This window comes from Loxodonta africana, chromosome X, assembly GCF_030014295.1.
Source record: "Loxodonta africana isolate mLoxAfr1 chromosome X, mLoxAfr1.hap2, whole genome shotgun sequence".
Lineage (NCBI taxonomy): Eukaryota > Metazoa > Chordata > Mammalia > Proboscidea > Elephantidae > Loxodonta > Loxodonta africana.
The window spans coordinates 36,587,623-36,609,082 of record NC_087369.1 but is presented as its reverse complement, the minus strand read 5'-3'; the positions used below and the strand labels follow the sequence as shown (position 1 = coordinate 36,609,082).

At 38.4% G+C, this 21,460-nt stretch overlaps 1 protein-coding gene across 1 annotated transcript in view; it reads left to right on the top strand.

Moving 5' to 3' along the window:
- The window catches only part of DMD (dystrophin), a 1,889,362-nt gene that overhangs the window by 304,815 nt on the left and 1,563,087 nt on the right, over positions 1 to 21,460 (top strand). Inside the window, exon 12 of the mRNA XM_010599731.3 lies at positions 1,229 to 1,404. Within this exon, the coding sequence (XP_010598033.2) occupies positions 1,229 to 1,404 (176 nt within the window). The remainder of the gene's footprint in view (positions 1 to 1,228; positions 1,405 to 21,460) is intronic.

Below are 21,460 nucleotides of genomic sequence, written 5' to 3'. Positions count from 1 at the left end.
AAGCAAATTTTACCTAAGAAATCACGGGAAATGATTTCATTCTTGCCCTATTTGGATGCTGAAATGAGAAGGTCCTGGGGTTCCCCCCACTTCTTCCCTTTGAAGGAAGCAGTCATCATGTATGGGCAGAGAGGAAAACAACAAACCCTTCTATACCTCTTGGCAAGTTAACCAAAATCAGTAAAACTAATCTGGGTCCCAGACATATCACTGGCTCAGTGGAAGTCAGGTTTTTTTGTTTGTTTGTTTTGTTTTCATTGGAGAATAAATTTTTCAAATAAGTTGGATCACTATAAGGCTAATGCTTAATATCTCAAAAAGTAACTTTGCAGTCGTAATAAACAGCAGTACTGTGAGTCAGAGAAGTGATGGTTGAGGAAGGAAGAAGAGTGTTTCACCATTAAACCACCTCTCTGTCTAGTAAAACCTATGTATCAAGGTGATGACTTGGTTCACAACTCATAACATTCAAAAGAGTGATATCCTCTACCTCAAAAAAATTAAAAAATCTGAAGAGAAAGCCAGTGTGATTCTACACCCAGAAGAATTTCTCGTGACAACTTTGGAAACTCAGATATTGTAATATATTCAAAATTTTCATTCAAACAAGAGTAGTGTGCTGATTTTTTTGTATAACATTCAGCTCAAAAATATTTATGGACAGTAGGTACTTCATACTCATCTTTTCCTGTATTTTTATGTAATTTCACTTATTCTATCAAAAAGGCATTGATTATAAAGCTCGACTAATTTTATTTAAAAATGTATAAAGTGGGAGTTAATCACCGTACATGATAATCAAAAATGTGGTCAACAAACTATTAATGAACATCTCCAGTGTACCAGGCCACAGAATTGGTGCTGGCATGCCTGAGAAGATTTTATCTCAACGTTGTAAAAACTTTAAACAGCATGTGTAGTTAAATACCAGACTGGCACCTTAAGTTGTTTCTTCTTTGCCCTCTTTATTTTCTGTAGTCTGCCCAATAAATTGAAGAGGCACTAAGTTTACTTTTGGCTTTGAGATTACCTTCCCCTGTGATTTCAGTCAACATAATTTGTCCAATAAAACTATTTGATTTGGGTTCAATATGGTGCTATTTTGATCTGAAGGTCAGTCTACCAACAAGCAGGAACAGTTTCTTATTATTTTCCATCACCATTCCAAGCAGTCTTTACTGAAGTCTTTCGAGCAGTGTGTGACCTCTTGTTTCAATGCTTCTCACAGATTTCACAGGCTGTCACCACCACTCAGCCATCACTAACACAGACAACTGTAATGGAAACGGTAACTATGGTGACCACGAGGGAACAAATCCTGGTAAAGCACGCCCAAGAGGAACTTCCACCACCGCCTCCCCAAAAGAAGAGGCAGATTATTGTGGATTCTGAAATTAGGAAAAGGTGAGAGCATCTTATTCATGGCTGTATCCCCAAATGAAGATTAATTGTTAACGCAGGAAAAGTGCACAGCTGTTTTGATGGCAGTATTTTTACTTAAACAATAGTGCCAGGAGCCTCGGGTGCCTGCAATGTCTGTTAATTTAGGGAGAAAAATTGCGAAGTACATTTTAAAATGTGCCCCAGGAATCACTGTCCCAACAAAAACAGAATGCTTAATGGAAGTCCTCTTCTCTGGATTGAAAGAAGAAATCACAGGTGATGAACTGCCACGGACACATTTTAACCTTTAAAGAATCTTTTCTTTTTTTCCTCCTAAGGGGCTTGCTTGTTCGGTGCCTTATTTTGCATTAAATGTCTTTTTCTCAGTAGTGGAAAGTAAATTTTCCTGAAAAAGAAGTACACCTGTAATAGACGAGATCCATTCTGGTAGTTTATGAGCACATAATCTCTCAATCTGTGCATCCTAAATCAGGAGTAATTACGGAACAGATTTCCTGTTCTTTGATATTCATAAAGGCTTGTCTCCACGGTGTCAGAATTTTTAATTGATCTTATTGTGGCTATTCTCACTTAGACCTTGTAGTTAGGTATTATGTAAATCAATGGATGTATGAAAATGATAGGAATAAAACTTCATAAATGCAAAGCTAGTAGGAAAATCATAATGACAATACAATGTCCTTTTCATTCCAATTATTATAATTCCAAGACTAAGAAATGCCATTAAAATCTGCCTTATGTTTCTAAGCTGCATATATTTAGGAATGCATGAACACTTGACATTAAAATTTGAGTATACGAGGGTATAGAAGTATGGGAAGAAGAGCACATACCTAAAAATAGGGTGTCAGGTGTTCCAGGAAAAGGAAAAAAAAATCTAGGAAAGTTATCCAAATATATTATTTGGGACTTTATATGCTTCTCTATTAATACATAATTTATAACCTACTTTGATAATTTCAAAGCAAATCACTGGACCTTTTCTTCTAGGTAGTGCCTGCTTGTCCGAGCAAATCCTCTATTCCAGGGATCAGCAAACTATAGCCTACAAGCCAAATCCAACCCGATGCTACTTTCTGTATGGATTAAGTATTTTTTTTTTCCATTTTTAAAAGCTTGAAAAAATCAAGCTTTATAAAAAGAAGAATCATGACATAAAAATTATATGAAATTCAAATGTCAATTTCCATAAATAAGGTTTTATTAGAACTTAGTCACACTCTCCATTATGTATGATCTAGGAGTCCTGGTGGCACAGTGGTTAAGAAAGAGCTCGGCTGCTAATAAAAAGGTTGGCAGTTTGAATCCACGAGCCGCTCCTTGGAAACCCTATGGGGCAGTTCTACTCTGTCCTGTAGGGTTGTTATGAGTCGGAATCAACTCGATGGCAATGGGTTTGGTTTGGTTATGGCTGCTTTCACAATAGCACAGTTGAGTGGTTGTGACAATGACTGTATGACCCACAAAGCCTAAAATATTTAGCATCTGACCCTTAACTGGAAAAGTTTTGGGTCCCTTGCTCTAGTCAAATGGTGGTTCTCAAACTTGTTGAATGTAAGGCTTCTTTTGGGGGGTGTTGGGGGACAGCCCCAGCAAGAAAAGACCCTCACTGTGCGTCCTGACAGATAATCTGAAGAACTGACACGTAGCCCTTTCCAGATTCATACGTTCAGGGAAACTTACTGACATAGGCAAGCAGCTGCCCTCCAGTGGCAGCCGGCTGGAGTATTTTCCGCAACCACCTAGCATGGAAACCAAACCTATATACCATTCCAGCTGGGACCAAGGCTCATTGTTTTCTTCCATGTCCTTCGGCAGTCCGTGTTTCTAGGGACTTCACGTCCAGGCCCAGATGTTTTCCTTCCTGTTGCTAAGGCAATCTTCGGCCTTGGCTGCTGGCCCAGTCATGCCACTCCCAGCCTTATACCTTAGGCTGAGTCCATCCCGAATTCCTCCCCAGCATGCGTCCAGGGAAGAGCACAGCTGATTCCATTTAGGGAAGGGATGCATATAACTGAATAGCATTACCCTACAGGGGGCCACAACTTTCAAGGACTCTCCTAGTGATGGTAGTTGAAATTTTAACATTCATTGATGGAGGAAAAACATAGTGGCAAAAATAAACCAGTAAGGGTCTTAATGAGTTTGCTTTTTATTTTTTAATCCTAATAACATGCATATTCATTTATTTAAAGTCATGTTAAATATGTGCCTACAGAAGATGCTTAGTGGGCATATGGATTTGTGATTAGTTGCAAAAATTTAATAGCTCTCCAACAGTTCTCCAAGCAGAGTAATTTGGAAATTTACCTCACCTGCATAATGTCTCAAGGTCTCACCTAACACAGATCACGTTGATTCACATTAATCTGTCTTTGAAAGCATATTCTTAGCTCCTGTTTGGAGAATATCTTTGATTAGAAAAATATGTCCTGACTTCTTTTTGCTTATAGTCAAGAGTGGCTATTGGTGAAAGACTTTGTCTCCTAAATTCTGTTTGTATCATATGCTCTCAGCAGTTTTTGTAAGTACCCGGAATGAGATATCCAAATGGGAACATAAAGAATAGATCATTTAACTAAAAGCTAACGCTTATTGAGCGTTTTCTTATACTCTGAGCGCTAGATTAAACACTTTATCTGCATAGCTGATTTATTCATCCCAATAATCCTTCAAGGTAGGTATTGCTATTTTTACTGTTATACACAGCTAGCTACAGAGTGCCTCAGCAAGAATTTCACCTCAGGTATTCTGGTTATAGAGCCTGAACTTTGGAGTAGAAGTTATCTTTATATGTCTATGACTTGGATGACCTTATGTCATGGTTTGCCTGAAGCCATCCCAGATTATACCTGTTGTCTGAGCATAATTATGTATAGCTCTTTTGCCCTCAAAAACATCCTGATTTGGATAGCATAAATATATGGACACTTTCTTTTTTTTTTTTCATATGTAAGACCTTAGACTGATAAATTTAGACTGTTTGAACAAAGAGAGCGAAAGACCAAACGTTAGTGGATAATTAAATTCAGCGACTGACAGTTGTTTACAGGATGAAATGTGGTTAAATATGATGTAATGTTTGAAGAGGCGTCACGCAAACACAATTGAAACTTCATGGTGGCCAGTGTGTCCTTCTCTTGTCCCATGTTAAAATTTAAACATAAATACTATATCCTTGACTACTGAATACTGTTCTTTTTAGAATCATGTCCCCTGTAAGCTTCTATGACATTCGTTACCAGTTCTCCTCTTATCTCTCTTTACCTAATTTGTTTTCTTCCTTCTGCTTAATTCCTATGGAAGTATCTCATAAACACTTCTCTTTGACCTTCTGACTTCCTCATATGAATTGTCTCATCTCATTAACTCAAGTTTGGCCTCTAAGCGAATGATTCCTAAATTGTATAGCTCCATATTTGACTTTCATCCTCAAATTTCACTTTTATATCTCTAATGCTGGGATCCGTGTATTTCCACTTGGCATCCAACCATTTTTTTTTAATCAAATGCAGGCATATTTTGCCTCAAATTCAATAGTTATTACTGCATTGCACAGATTTTGTTATTCTACTTCATTGCCTATATGTCTAACCGGTAAACCAAGCCCATTGCTGTCAAGTCAATTCCAACTCATAGCGCCTCTATAGAACAGAGTAGAACTGCCTCATCGGGTTTCCAAGGAGTGGCTGGTGAATTCAAACTGCCAACCTTTTGGTTAGCAGCTGAGCTCTTAACCACTGTGCTACCAGGGCTCCCTATGTCTAAAGGAGTAGCAAATATTGGAAAAACCATGAGTTTTGAAATCATATTTACTCAGATTTGAAACCGGCCTGCTTTAATTTCTATATTATGACCTCAGACAAATAATTTGACTCTCAGATGCAATATCATTACTGTATAAAACACTATGAGGATGAACCGAGAAGCATTTAATACAGTCCCTGTGAGGAAATAGGTATTCAAAAACTGCACTAGTTGTTGCTATTCTTGTTTGGTTACAGTGAAGGTGGTGGAGGTAGAGGTGGTGGTAAAAGCATTGTTGGTGGTTTTGGTAATAGTGTTGGTGCTGGATGTGTTGGCCATGGTGGCAGAGTTGAAGGTGACAGTGGTGGTGACGGCAGAAGCAGTGGCAGTGGTAATAGTGAAGGAGACATTGGCAGTGGTGGTGGTCATGGAGGTGGCGGGGGGGGTGATGTGAATAGAGGTAGCGTTGGTGATAGAGATGGTTGTGGTGGAGACAGAGGGGTCATGTGGTGGTGGAGGTGACAGAGGTGGTATTGGAAGCGGTGAAGGTGGTGGAGTGATGATGATGGTGGTGGTAACAATGATGGTTATGAAGGTAATGGTGGAGATGGTGGTCCTATAATATTTATGGGAAAAAAATCCCATAATAAACATTATCTCATACTTAATGCATATACAAAATTAAATTCTTGTGTTCTTCTTCAAAACATAATTCACTTCCTGACTTTCTGTCAATTTCTGCCTCTTACCTTGCTCCTTATTTATTATTACACTATGTTATCGGCCAAGTGCCATCATTTCAGTCCTTTTTCAATAATTATATCTGCCAACTCCATAACCTGAGTCAGATACCTCCCATTGGTGAAGCTTGCCCCTCTATCTGGCTAATCTGCCTCAAATTAATGTACTTAAAGTGTTGCTTTTATGCTGATGCTCCAGACCTGAGAACCCCATAACACCAATTGTCCTCCAAAAAATATAAGGCCCTTCATTTGGGATCAATATTCTTTCTAATCTCCCACCAGTTTTATTCCTAACTTCCCCAAATCTTTCCACTTCAGCCAGTAAATTGCATTATAATTATTTTTGCTATTTTCTTTGATAATTTTATTTATTTTATTGTTGTTGTTGATAATATACATGGCAAAACATACACCAATTCAAGCATTTCAACATGTACCATTTAGTGACATTGGTTACATTCTTCACCATCTTTTTCTGCGCTGTTCCTTCCCCATAAACATAAATTCATTGCCCCCTAAGGTTCCTGTCTAATCTTTCAAGTTGCTATTGTCAATTTGATCTCATGCAGATAGTTCTTAAAAGACATTCTTTAGTAGCTAAGCTAAACTATTGTTTGGTTTAAGGAAGACTGCAGGACATATTTATGGTTTAAGGTTAAATGATTATCTCAGGGAAATAGTTTCAGGGGTCGATCTAACTTTCATGGCTCTGGGATGTCTGAAGTCCATGAGAATTTGAAATTCTTAATTTTCCCCCTTTTGATTAGGATTCTTCTATAGAATCTTTGATCAAAATGTTCAGTAATGAGAGCCGGATACCATCCAGTTCTTCTGGTCTCATGGCAAAGGAAACAGTTGTTCATGGAGGCAATTAACCAAACATTCCATATCCTCCTCCTATTCCTGACTCTCCTTCTTCCTCTGTTGTTGCAAGCTAATAGAGACCAACTGTTGTGCCTTGGATGGCTGCTTGTAAGCTTTTAAGACCCCAGGCACTACGCATCCAACTAGAGGAGGTAGAATAGAAGTACTTAACATGTTATTAGGCCAGTTAACTGGGATGTCCCATGAAGCCATGACCCTGAACCCCCAAACCAAGAAACCAAATCCTGTGAGATTTTTGGTTGTACATAAGCAGCCTCAGTAGCTACTCTTTTTTCTTTTATTGTTGTAAATATATGTATCACACAACTTTTGCAAATTCAATTTTTTACAGGTATACAACTTATTGACAGCAGTTACAATAACTGGCTGTGTGCTATATGTTTTAATGTCACCCATAAATTTTTCTTGTCATCAATCACAACAAAGGGAACCTGTTGCTGTTGTTGCTGTTAGTTGCTGTTGAGTCGATTCTGATGCATGGAGACCTTGTGTGTGCAAACTAGAACAGCTGTATGGAGCAGTAGGATTCTCAAGGACGTGACCTTTAAGAAGCAGACAGCCAGGCATATCTTCTGAGGCCTCTGGGTGGGTTTGAACCACCATCCTTTCTGTGAATAGTAGAGCACTTAATTTTTTGTGCCATGCCACCCAGCCAATTGTTGATATACTTCTTTATATTTTACTTAGATTCCATAATAGTGCCATGCACATAACAAATAAATATTAGTTGAAAGAATGAATGATACAGTTCAACTAATGGTGATAACACTAATTGGCATGCCAATATCATTTAAGAACTTTACCTAGTGATTAGTGGAGTTGTTCTTAATAACAAACACATGAACATTCTAGTAGCCTTCAGTAATTCTAATTTTGCAAATTAGGGTCCCATTATTTACTCAACCCTATTAAGGGATTTAAAATTCAGCTTTGTAACGTACTGTAGTTTCTTAATTATCTAAGGTGTATTTCGGTGGCTCTTTAATAATTAGAGTCTCTACATATGCCATATTTACTACATAAATTGTCATCCTTAGACCTAGATATACAAAAGCGTTTGATGATCTTAGGTCACAAGGTAGATATTTCTAAACCTAAATTATCCCTGTAGTTCAGTGATGTTATTTTACGTATAGGTGATTATCAGAGTATGGAACAGAGACTAGGTTAAAACCAGATCTTTTATCTAGTTAATTGGCATTTATCCAGGGGATTAGTTCTTAATCATGTACCAGTTATTTTGAAGCTTTTAACAAAAGCTTCCATTTACATTTTTGTATCAATCAGGTGAAAACAATGGCAAATTGAATCCCTTTTTTTGTTTGTTTGTTTAAGGAAATGCCATTTTACAAACGTCATTTTCCCAAGCAAGGTGTTAATGAATAAGGGACTTTGACAGCAAGGGAAGTATAGAGCCATTTAGGAAAACCTAAATTTGCCTGGTCTCTATCTTCTCCAGTGTAAGTTTGCTTTCTCTCATCATGCCCCGCATGCTTACTAAATGACAGGAGAAATTTGCCTGGACAAGGACCAGTAGCCAGTAACCAGTTTGATCACAACTAGTGGCAACCCCATTCATGTAAGAGCAGAACTGTGCTCCATAGACTTTTCAAAGGCTGATCTTTTGGAAATAGATTGCCAGGCCTTTCTTGTGAAGTGCCTCCTGGTTGTCTCAGGCCTCCAACCTTTTGGTTAGCAGCGCAGCATGTTAAACTTTTACCTTACCCAGGGACTCCAGACAACTAGAGACCTGCATTATTATTTTATATTCAGTTTTTCAGCTTAATTTTTTGTTTGTTTTCTTTGTTGTTGTAAATGATGCCTGGATGACATTTATATATATATATATATATATATCTCACATCCCTGGAAGAAAGATGTTAGATAAGATCTCTCTTTTGTCTTTCTGCAATTTCGTGAGATCAGTACATAAAGAGGTTTTGTTTTAGTTTTTTATTGTAGTTTTATTTCCCTAATTATAACATGGAGATTGGACGCTAAGGCATTTAAACCATTTGAGGAACCTAAGTAGATGATGAATACCTATGAACTAACTTGATTTTACTCTATGTTAAAAAGATCCTAAAATATTTGGAGTATTGAACTCAGCAATAGCATTTCTGCCCCTTGGTATAGCCCAGAAAAATACAACCTTTTAGATGCTTTGCTTTTTATTTTCCTAAGGAGACTAAACTTGTCCACTATTACAGGTTAATTGAGGTCCAGAAAGGTTAAATAACTTGCTTTCAGTTGCAAAATGAGGACTAGTGCTGAGTCTCCTAATTTCCATTCCAGTGTCATAGCTGTGATACCATACTTTTTATGTATTAGAGTCAAATGACCTTGTCCATAAGCACAAATATCAGTTTAGAAATTATTTTTGGTGAAGAATAGAAACCCTACACACCGTCATCTTCATACCTTCTAAAGGATAACCATCCATTTAGTATTCTTAAAATAATTTTGTTATATATGCAAGGATAAGCCTATAAACATATGTTAAAGAGTGTAGGAATGTGAATTCTAGACACATGTTAAGAGGCAAGGGAATTCTTACAGCAGTGAAACTTGAAGCAAGGTCTATAAAACAGCAGCATCACATGGGAGCTTGTTAGAAATGAAAATTTGTGTAGTCCACCCAGACCTCCATCACACATCTGTCAGTTTCTCGAACTGTGGGGGCTTGTGTGTTGCTGTGATGCTGGAAGCTATGCCACTGGTATGGCAAACACCAGCAGGGTCACCCTCAGTGGACAGGTTTCAGGAGAGCTTCCAGACTAAGACAGACTGGGAAGAAGGACCTGGAGGTCTACTTCCGAAAAAACTGGCCAGTGAAAACTTTATGGACAGCAGCAGAACATTGTCTGATATAGTACCAGAAAATGAGTCTCTCAGGTTGGCAGGCACTCAGAATATGACTGGGGAAGACCTGCCTCCTCAAAGTAGAGTCATACTTAATGACATGGATGTAGTAAAGCTTTCAGGACTGTCATTTGCTGATGCGACACAACTCAAAATGAGAACAGGTGCAAATGTCCATTAATATTCGGAACATGGAATGTTCAAAGTATGAAACAAGGAAAATTGGAAGTTGTCAAAAATGAAATGGAACACTTGAAGATCTATATGCTAGGCATTAAAACAAACAAACAAAAAAGAACCCGTTGCCATAGAGTCGATTCCGACTCATAGCAACCCTATAGGACAGAATAGAACTGCCCCATAGGGTTTCCAAGGAGCACCCAGTGGATTCGAACTGCCGACCTTTCAGTTAGCAGCCGTAGCACTTAACCACTATGCCACCAGGGTTTCCTGCTAGGGTTTCCTGCTAGGCATTAGTGAGTTGAAATGGACTGGTGTTGGCTATTTTGATTCAGACAGTCTATCGTTTGAATTGGTCTACTATGCCAGGAATGACAAATTGAAGAGGAAAGTTGTTGCATTCACCATCGAAAAGAACATTTCAGTATCTATCCTGAAGTACAACGTTGTCAGTGACAGGTTACTATGCATATGCTTACAAGGAAGACCAGTTAATATGACTGTTATTTAAATTTATGCACCAACCACTAATGCCAAAGATGAAGAAATTGAAGGTTTTCACCAACTTCGGTAGTCTGAAATTGATTAAACATTCATTCAAGATGCATTGATAATTGCTGGTGATTGAAATGCAAAAGATGGAAGGAATTGATGAAAACCAAGACTCCAGGAATTGACAGAATACCAATTGCATGTTTCAACAAATGATGCAACGCTGGAAGCACTCACTCGTCTATGCCAAGAAATTTGGAAGGCAGTTACTTTGCCAATCGACTGAAAGAGATCCGTATACATGCATATTCCAAAGAGCGGTGATCCAATGGAATGCAGAAATTATTGAACAATATCATTGAATATCACATGCAAGTAAAATTATGCCAAGGAAAATTCAAAAATTGTTGCAACAGTCCATTGTCAGGGAACTGCCGGAAATTGAAGCCGGATTCAGAAGAGGATGTGGAATGAGGGAGATCATTGCTGACGACAGATGGATCTTAGCTGAAAACAGAGAATATGAGAAAGATGTTTCCCTGTGTTTTCTTGTTTATGCAAAGGCATTTGGATGTGTGGATCATAACAAATTAGGGATAATATTTTGAAGAATGGGAATTTCAGAACCCTTAATTGTGCTCATGTGGAACCTGTATATAGACCAAGAGGCAGTTGTTCGAACAGAACAAGGAGATACTGCATGGTTTAAAATCAGGAAAGGTGAGTGTCAGGGTTATATCCTGTCACCGTACTTAATCGGTCTGTATGCTGAGCAAGTAATCTGAGAGGCTGGGACTGTATGAAGAAGAACAGGGGCATCAGGATTGGAGAAAGACTCATTAACAACCTGCGTTATGCAGATGACACAACCTGGCTTGCTGAAAGTGAAGAGAACTTGAAGCACTTACTGATGAAGATCAAAGGCCACAGCCTTCAGTATGGATTGCACCTCAACATAAAGAAAACAAAAATCCTCACAACTGGACCAATGAGCAACATCATGATAAACGGAAAAAAGATTGAAGTTGTCAAGGATTTCATTTTACTTGGATCCACAATCAACACCCATGGAAGAAGCAGTCAAGAAACCAAAAGATGCATTGTGTTGGGCAAATCTACTGCAAAGGACCTCTTTAAAGTGTTGAAAAGCAAAGATGTCACCTTGAAGACTAAGGTGTGCCTGACACAGGCCATAGTATTTTAAGTGGCCTCATATGCGTGTGAAAGCTGGACAATGAATAAGAAGACCAAAGAAGAATTGATGCCTTTGAATTATGGTATTGGTGAAGAATATTGAATACACCATGGACTGCCAGAAGAACGAACAAATCTGTCTTGGGAGAAGTACAACCAGAATGCTGCTTAGAAGCGAGGGTGGCAAGACTACATCCCACATACTTTGGATATGCTGTCAGTAGGGACCAGTCCCTCTTGGTAAGTAGAAGGTCAGTGAAAAAGTGAAAAAGAAGAAGAGCCTCAAAGAGATGGATTAACACTCTGGCTGCAACAATGGGCTCAAACATGGCAATGATTGTGAGGACGGCCCAGGACTGGGCAGTGTTTCATTCTGTTGTATGAGTTGGAACCTACTCAAGGGCACTTACTACCACCATCCATACCTACTGAATCAGAAACTGTAGATAGATCCAGGAATCTTTTAATACACCATGAATTTGGAGAACCTTTCACAGGAAAAGTGGTTCTCATACTTTAATATGCATCAGTTATCACCTGAAGGGCTTGTTAAAACACCATGCCTGCCCCTACCCCCATCCCCTGGGTTTCTGGTTCAATAGATCTGAGTCAGGCCTGAGAATTTTCATTTCTAACCAGTTCCCAGGTGATGATGATGCTGCTAGTTTGGGGTCCACAATGTGAAAATCAGCACATTAAAGCATCCTTCATCTTTTTTACCTGTTTCACCTACCAGTAGATTCAAAAGCTTCCTTGGATCAGAGACCATGTCTTATTCCTGACCTGGTATATGGCCTACCATATTGTAGATGCCCAATATATGATTTGAACTGAAGCACACGCTAATAGGAACTTGTCCTGTGAGATACTTCAAATTCCTGGATACCCAGCTACAGCAGCTGTGCAAAAATGTATTCTTCCAGAAAGCAAGGGATGAAGGAATCCTAACAGGGAGGAAGTCAGGAACGCAAGCCCAGAGCTGTGATACACACTTCTGTTTGTGCCCTGAGTGAAGAAAATGGTAATAACACTTATCTAAAAAAAGAAACATAGTTGAATACAAAGAACAGTTGATTTTTAATTAGAACATCTGAGCTACCTGCATTCTCTTACTTTTGAGTCTCTCTTTCATCCTCCCTGATAAAACCCAAACCCAGTGCCGTTGAGTCAATTCCAACTCATAGTGACCCTATAGGACAGAGTAGAACTGTCCCATAGAGTTTCCAAGGAGCACCTGGCAGATTCGAACTGCCGACCTTTTGGTTAGCAGCCTTAGCACTTAATCACTACTCCACCAGGGTTTCCTCCCTCCCTGATACTAAACATCAAACTGTTCTCAGCCTGGTTGCCAGAGAACTCCTTAACTGCCAGGTCTAAAGGTCACTTTTTCAGTTCTTATCCTTTTTGACCTTTGTGCTATACTTGACAGTGATGATTAGTCACTTCTTGAAATTTTCTTCTCTCAGTTTTTGGAACATTGTTCTCTCCTTTTTCCTTGCCCCTTCTGGCTTTCTGACTATGCCTCCTCAGTCACCTGGAGCTATCCCCGTCATGTCAGTCTACACAAGGCTTAACTTTTTATTTCATTTTCTCCTCATGACACTGAATTCCCTGGCAATAGCATTTGTTATCTTGGCTTTATCAATCATGTATATTGGGGGATTCCCAAATTACTATCTCTAGCCCCACCTTTCTCCTGATGCCCATACCTTTGTAATTCAGATGTCTATTGGACATTTCTATCTAGATATCTTATCCAAAAAAAAAAAAACCTCCAACCATTTGCCATGCCACCTAGCCAATTCTGACTCGTAGTGACCCTACAGGACAGAGTAGAACTGCCCCATAGGGTTTCCTAGGCTGTAATCTTTACGGAAGCAGACTGCCATATCTTTCTCCTGTGGAACAGCTGGCCTTTTCAGAGAGCAGCCAAGCTCTTAACCACTGTACCACCAGGGCTCCTAGATTCCTTATAGGATTCTCCAATTTGGTTGTGAAGCTTAGATTGCCCAACTATAGCAAGTGTCATTCACAGCAGGATCTATCAGAATGGCGCCCCCTGGAGTTGTGCAGTGAACAGCCTTTGCAGCCATTTGCAATAAATTCTGGCAAGTATACCTGATGAATCCTCTTTAATTCCTTCCTTCCTTTATACTCCTGCTGCTTTCCACCCTAGGTTAATCTCTGATAATTTCCTATCTGAAATTCTTTCCTGCGTTATCTGCCTCTAGACTCGCCCTTCTCATTCATACTCTTTACAGTCTCCAAAGGGATATCTTATAAGATATATTAAAATGCTATTTTAATTAGATCAGTCCTCAGTTCCTAATTCTTTGAATGCCTGGCATAAAAATTCTTTTATGATCTTCAGCTGTCTAACTCCAGCCTTGCTCCCTTCACCCTCGCCCATTTTTTTTTTTTGTATGCCAGCAGTACAAAAAATGGATGGTCTGCGTACTGGTTATTGCCAGTCAGCAATGAAATAAGGAGCTTGAGCCAGAATATTGCTTCCTTCTTCAAGAATGTTTTGTAATTAAAAAAAATCAGATGCAATATTATGCTTAGCAACTCATTTGATTTGCACTCTGGTAAAAAGCAGTTCACAGACTGGCCACAGATTGCATTTTGAATGGCACTGCCCTGTGCTTCAGGTTTAATCAACCACTCTCTGATCTCCACATGCTTTCTTTATGCCCTCTGAAGCTCCTGTTTCTCTCCACTTACCAGTTGCTGTCAAGTTAATTCCGATTCATGGGGACAATGTGCGTGTCAGAGTAGTACTGTGCTCCACAAGGTTTTCAATGGCTGATTTTTCAGAAATAGGTTGCCAGGCCTTCCTTCTGAGGCACTTCTGGGTGAATTCAAATCACCAACCTTTAGGTTAGCAGCTGACCACTTTAACCATTTTCACCACCCAAGGACTCGTCTCTCTAACTAGGATTCCCTTTGCCTCCCTTCCATTTGCCTACTCCCATATTCCTTGCTACCAACCTACTACCTTATGTGTCTAGGAACCCACCTTCCCAGGCATTTTTCTGCCTAGTTAATAGTTCCACGGAAATACTCGCACAACTTTTTTGTGGTGCTTTTACATTTGAGTAACTGTATCTTCAGTAAGTGCTTTGATGGTACCAGCCATTTCTTTTCAGCTCTGGATCTAGAGTGCTTAACCCAGAAATTAGCACATGATCCCGCAATGGTTAAGTGTTTGGCTATTAACTGAAAGGTTAGCCATTTGAATCCACTCAGAGGCTGTGTGGGAAAAAGACGTAGTTATCCACTCCCATAAATATTACAACCTAGAAAACCCTATGGGGTAGTTCCACTCTGTCACATGGAGTCACTATGAGTTGAAAATTAACTCAACACACTTGACCACAACAACAGATATTCGGTAAATATTCATTGCATGTTGAAGAGGATATTTGTCAGGATTTTGTCAGAAAACCAAAAAACAATCCAGGTATTTCCGGCAGGAAATAAAGCATAGGGAATTTCCTAAACAAATATTGGAAAGCTGTGAAGCAGCAGAGGGGATGGAAAGGCAACTTAAAAAATTAGCAACATCAGGAAGCTACTGGTATCCCTAGGGCTGGAGAAAAAATGGGGCCAGGTGGTGATGTTACCAGAGCCCAGGCACTGGGCTCTCTCTAAGGAGAAACTAAAACTAAAATTAGGGCTGCCAGCCAGGAGCTTGGGCCATGGAAGAAGAGTTGAATAGAAGCCACATTGGAGATGTAGCTGCTTGAGAACTACCATCCAAGGCAAAGTGAGAAGGAAAAATACTTTGACTTTTCTCTTCCTCCTGCCCTCCAGTATTCTGCCAGTGCCTCCAGCTGGACAAATCTAGCTAAAAGCCAGAGGCAAGAGTTATTGGGAAATGTAAATTCCCCTGCTACAGTGAGACCATCAAAAAGATGGAGAATAGATCTGAGAGCAAATGGGAAAATGACCAAACAGACAGGTTTTGCCCTTGACTTATATATTTCATGAACTTTCTGACTTAAGAAGCCACTTAATCTCACGGAGAAACTCCTTCTTCACCACTAAAATGGAGTTTATATGGTCTGCCTTGTTTGCCCTCACACTATGGAAATTTTATTACATCTGTCTCTCTTGTCGATCATTTCAGTAAAAAATACATACCTCCTTTCGCTGGAAGAGTGTTGAGCTCTTAGTTATGAAATTAGAATAGTAATCTTTCAATTATCACATTTGTATTATAAATCACTTACTGTGGAGTCGATTCCAACTCATAGTAGCAGCCTGTGTGTGTGTGTCAGAGTAGAACTGTGCACCGTAGGGTTATCCCTTTGCACCACCCACGGACTCCTTTGTAGTATAAGAGAAAATATTTTTATTCTGACCTCCTCTAAGAACTGTTTTTATTAGAAACAACTCTGTAAGTCTACACACATGGCACCACCACAGGCAAGAAGAAAAAGGACACCTGGCTTTATGGAGCAGTGAGTTTTGTGTTTTAAGTTCATAGAGATGCTTGGTAAAAGAAGTAGATGGAACGAAACAAGTCATGATGCTGGGGGAGGTGGCAGTAAAGTACACGTCAGATTTAAATGGTTTTCCACATTGCAGTAGATAGTTTCTCAACCCTGACTGGAAGTTATTTAAACTTTAAAGACGCACAACATAAAAGCATGTTGAAGTCCTTTAAACTCAGCAAGAGTATTTAAAGTTTAAATGGCTTCCTACAGGGTCCAAGGCACCATCCAATGTGTGGTAGTGTTCTTTGAGTCCACAGCATTTCAAGAAGTTAGTGACAGCTACGTTGGTTTTCGTTCTAACACGCATAGTCATTCAACTAATATGATTTGCTAAGCATCATCATTGTGAGGTGCCCTTGAGTTGATTGATACACATGGTGACCTCATGAGACAAAGTAGAACTGTCCCATAGGATTTTCCAGGATTGTTTTTTTGTAATGTTTAATAAGGGAGCAGATCGCCAGGTATTTCTCCTGAGGAGCCACTGGGTGCATTCAAGCTGCCAACCTTTTGGTTAGCAACCCAGCATTTAACCATTGTGCCACCAGGGCTCCTTAAAGGATGATAGTTGCAGTAACTATGAATTATCTTAGCCCTTCTCTCAGAAATCACGCACAGCAGTATAAACAACTGTAGCATCAAGAAGTACAGAAAAACACAGAAATATAATGAAGAAAACCTTGCTTCCTGCTTGGGAGTTGGTTAAGGATGACCCATTAGGGAAAGCTAATTGGAAAATTAGCATTTCAATGGATGCTAAAGGATAGGAAACTACTGGACTCAAGGTGAGGTAGAAAACCAATACCAGTTGCCCTCAAGTCCATTCTGACTCCTGATGACCCTGTGTATGTCAGAATAGAACTGTGCACCATAGGGTCTTAGAAAGACAGTTCAGATACAGGGGACAACCTGTATATAAACAGAACATACACAAGGAATGTGTTTTTGTTTGTCTGAGGCTAAAGTATGGGGTATAGGAAGGAAAGAAGGGATTTGGTTGAAAAGGCAGCTTGGATTAATAGTAAAAAAAGAAAAGTATCCAATGTCAGACTAAAGAACGTAAACTTTAATCTATTGGTCACGAGGAACGAATGCATATTTTTGAGAGTGAGCAATGCAATACATCTACTGTCAGGTGCTCTATTTTGGCCCCACCTGAGACTTGGGAGAGATGAGCTATCTCACATTCACTCCACAGAACAGGAAGTCAGTAAACTCTAAAGGAACAGAGAGTTAACAATATTTTAGGCTCCGCATACCATACAGTTTCTTCCACAAATACTCTACTTTTCTAGCAAGAAAGCTTCCATACACCATATATAAACAAATAAGCATGGCTATATTCCAGTCAAACTTTATTTACAAAAACAGATGATGGGCCAAATTCGGCCCATGGGCCACGGTTTTCCAACCCCTGCTCTAAAGGGGGAAACCCTGGTGGCGTAGTGGTTAAGAGCAACAGCTGCTAACCAAAAGGTGAGCAGTTTGAATCCACCAGGCACTCCTTGGAAACCCTGTGGGGCAGTTCTACTCTATCCTATAGGGTCACTATGAATCGGAATCAACTTGATGACAATGGGTTTGGTTTTTGGTTTGCTCTAAAGGGTGGAATAAATAAGACTATTTGTGTTGTTCATTGCTTTTTTTCATTATGTAATTTCTTGTGCTTTGTCATGGTTGGGCTTACAGTTTTTATTCTTGTAATTCTAATAATGCATTTTAGTTTATCAATCCTTAACAAAACACTAAAAAAGAAAAGAAAAGAAACAGTCCTCAAATGTGAGGAGGTGTGAAGAGGCATAGGGCTGATTGAAATCCCACTAAGAAAGAATCATGGGAGATAATAACCACAGCAGCTAACAATGATTGTGAGGATGGCGCGGGACTGGGCAGTGTTTCGTTCTGTTGTACACGGGGTCTCTATGAGTTAGGACCGACTCAATGGCACTTAACAATGACCAACAAAAACCATGTACCAAGTACCCATCTGCATATTTTGCACTTATTAGCTCATTGAACCCTTATGACAGCACTGTAAGGTAGATTTTATCATTATCCCTCTTTGCCAATGAGAAAAATAACACACAGAAAGCTCATGTGACTTGCTCATGATCACACAGTATACAGAAGCCAAGATTTGAATCCTCACAGTCCAGCTCAGGATACTGAATTCTTAAATGCTACCCCATGGTATCTTTTAATGAGAAGATAGAAGATGATTTCATCAAATTATTTAGCTGAAATGAAGAGCTTGGCCTGGGCTGTTTAATAATGTGCCAAGGTCTGTCTATGCAAAGTGTGTCGCAGAAACCCAGTGCCATTGAGTCGATTCCGACTCATAGCGACCCTATAGGACAGAGTAGAACTGCCCCGTAGAGCTTCCAAGGAGCGCCTGGCGGATTCGAACTGCCAACCCTTTGGTTAGCAGCCATAGCACTTAACCACTACACCACCAGGGTTTCCATGCAAAATGTGTAACCACCCTCAATTATGTCTAGCCTATATTCTGAAGTCTCATAGACTGTAGGGAGCATTTGGTTATCTTTAAATATATTGATCTTTTTAAGTGAAAATAATTTCTTTAAAGATTAGATGTCTTTTGCAGCAACAAGGCATGTTTTTTTTCAGCATTCGATTTCCATATAATTGAACTGTTTTTCTAACTGTAAGACTTTTGGCACACACCAATGTCTTAGCAACAATATTTGAAATTATAAATATTAATAAGAACCTTTGTCATCTATGCTTAATATCAGTTCTGACATCAGAAAATAAATCAACAAATTGGGGATTTGGGAATTTTAGGAAATTAATGAAGATCCCAAAATAATATTAAATTGGCAAAGTAACGATTGTGTAATATAATGAGGGTATACCAAAAAACCAAACCCATTTCCATTCAAGTCGAATTCCGACTCATAATGACCCTATAGGACAGAGCAGAACTGTCCCATAGGGTTTCCAAGGCTATACATCTTTACTGAGGCAGACTGCGGCATCTTTCTCCCACTGAGCAACTGGTGAGTTCAACCTGCCAACCTTTCTGTTAGCAGTCAAATGCTAAACCACTGCACCAATAGGGCTTCCATGAGGGTATGTATAAATTATGCAATTAAGAATCATAGTTTAGATTAATTAACGAAAATATTCAGAATTAATGCCCTGGTATTACAGACTCCAACAAATTCTACTGTAATCCAAAGTGGCACTGTCATAACCACTAGACTGTACTGTAAATCAACTAACAGGAAGCTCATGTTAACTTTTTCTTTAAAAAAATTTAAGATGGGTTTCCTCTTCATTTGGAAAAAGTAAAACAAAAGTTGTATAATGGAAATCTTTGGATTCAAACAGAGCTGGTTTTGAATCTTAGCTCCATGCTTCACTGTGTTTTGAACCTAAAGGAGGTTTATAAAGTTCTCTTCTCATGATCTATATAAAAAATGAAAAAATGAAGACTATAAAAAATAACCTACAAGGTTATCATGGGAGAGGAGTTAAATTTTAACTTATGAAAACATGTGACATGAACGAGATGCTTAAAATGCTGTTTTCCCCTTTGAATTTGATTGAATGTAAGTTTAACATTTAAAAACTTAATCTAGATAATACTGAAGTTTAATTATAGGCAGATTCGTTTTATAGATATTTTGGACTCTATAACTGGTAGATTTTCCATTAATGAACTTGGAAAAACTACCAGCTGTATAACTGACCAAATGCTGCTAAGTTATTTGGATTAAGCATGTCTCCCCAAAATGTAGACCTGTTTTCTCAAAGGATTTTCTGTATTATGACTTGAAGATACTTTATGTCAAAATGGCAAAAGGCATTTTAACTGTGTATCTGAGGGTATCTTACCAACATGTTCTTTTTATACCATTTTATCTATATCTTTAAACATTTTATGTTTCTGTGTAAAAGAACTCCCATGAAAAATCCATTTGTCACCATGTTATCTTTATGTAGATAAGAAAACGGAAAAAAAGCCAAATTGAGGTCCAGACAAGCTGTGAAAGGGAATGTGCGCCCTCTATTGACCAATATTTATCTCACACAGAGACACAAACTTCATCAGTTTAAATAAACATCAGATTGGATTTTCAAATAAATGACTCAGGATTTTCAATTCAAGGCTATTAGATTGTATGATCATAGATTTATTACTATGACAAGGTTTCATCTATCACTTAGAATATTTTTATTAACCTGTGTTAAGGTGATTTTCTTTCACAGAACTGTTTCAAAGGGACTTTCAATTTACTGGAAATGAAAAATAGGCTTTAGGCATCTGTGGCTGGGCAGCATTTTACTTCCAACCCTCTGGGTCATGCAATCTTTATCTACATTCTTTCAAATTCCTTGGTTTTATAACTAATTCCTGTAACGTAGCTGGTTTTGATATCTTAGAATGTTTGACATTTTCTTAATTTTGAAAGTGTGTTTCCCTGAAAGTGATTTCAAATAAATCTTACCAATGTATTTTCTTTAATTAGTAAGATATATTAGTAAATAATGTAAAAAGAAGATTGTTCTTAAGTTATTTTTACCTACCTGCTGTTGAATATTTTTGGTTAATTTCATGTTTTACAGAGATGCGATGTTTTTGTAGAAGTTTTATTCTTTTCAGCCCATATTCAGTATCCTAGGGGTACAAAGATTAATATCCATGCCAGATAACTCATGAAATTTTCTGGCATTAATAGCTTTAAAAATATTAAATCACAGGGTTTGCATCCAAGGGCAGATATTTTAAAAGACAGTATTTTTATTCACATTGTAAGTGTCACTGCTTTGCCATAATTGACAAAGAAAAAGACACACAATTTTAAGGATAATCTTTTATGTTTGGGACATGTTAAATAGGTATATTTTAGGACAAAGTAAACTACAGAGAAATTGATTTTTTAGTGTGTTTTAAAGGTGCATTTCAATGCAATCTGGTATCATTAAATTTTTTCTGTACTGAAACATTATTGTATGAGGGATGTACTTAAGACTTATGCATATAAAACTAGAAATATATTCACACTTATAAACAGAGTCATGCAAACATAAGGAAAAAAGGAGATCATTTGTTAAATGTTACTGTACCAGTTTGTACTGACTGAAGATGGTGTCCTGAAAAGAGTTTTTAGGCTTCTCATCATCACAGGGAACTCTCTTCGCTGGCGTTTAGTTGGATTGCTAAATGAGCAGACTAGTATAGTATAGTACAGTATAGTAATAGTAATAGTAGTAGTAATAGTAATAGTAATAGTAGTTGTAATAGTGCAATATAAATTTTTTTTTTTTTTTTTTTTTACAGTATAGTATAGTATAAATCAAAGCTGCAGTATCAGCAAAACTGGCCTCAGCTCTGTATCTCGGGGGAAAACTTCTTTGATTAGCTAAGTAAACATATACTCAACAGTGATTTTTAAAAAATCATGTTTTTTTAATTTCAAGACC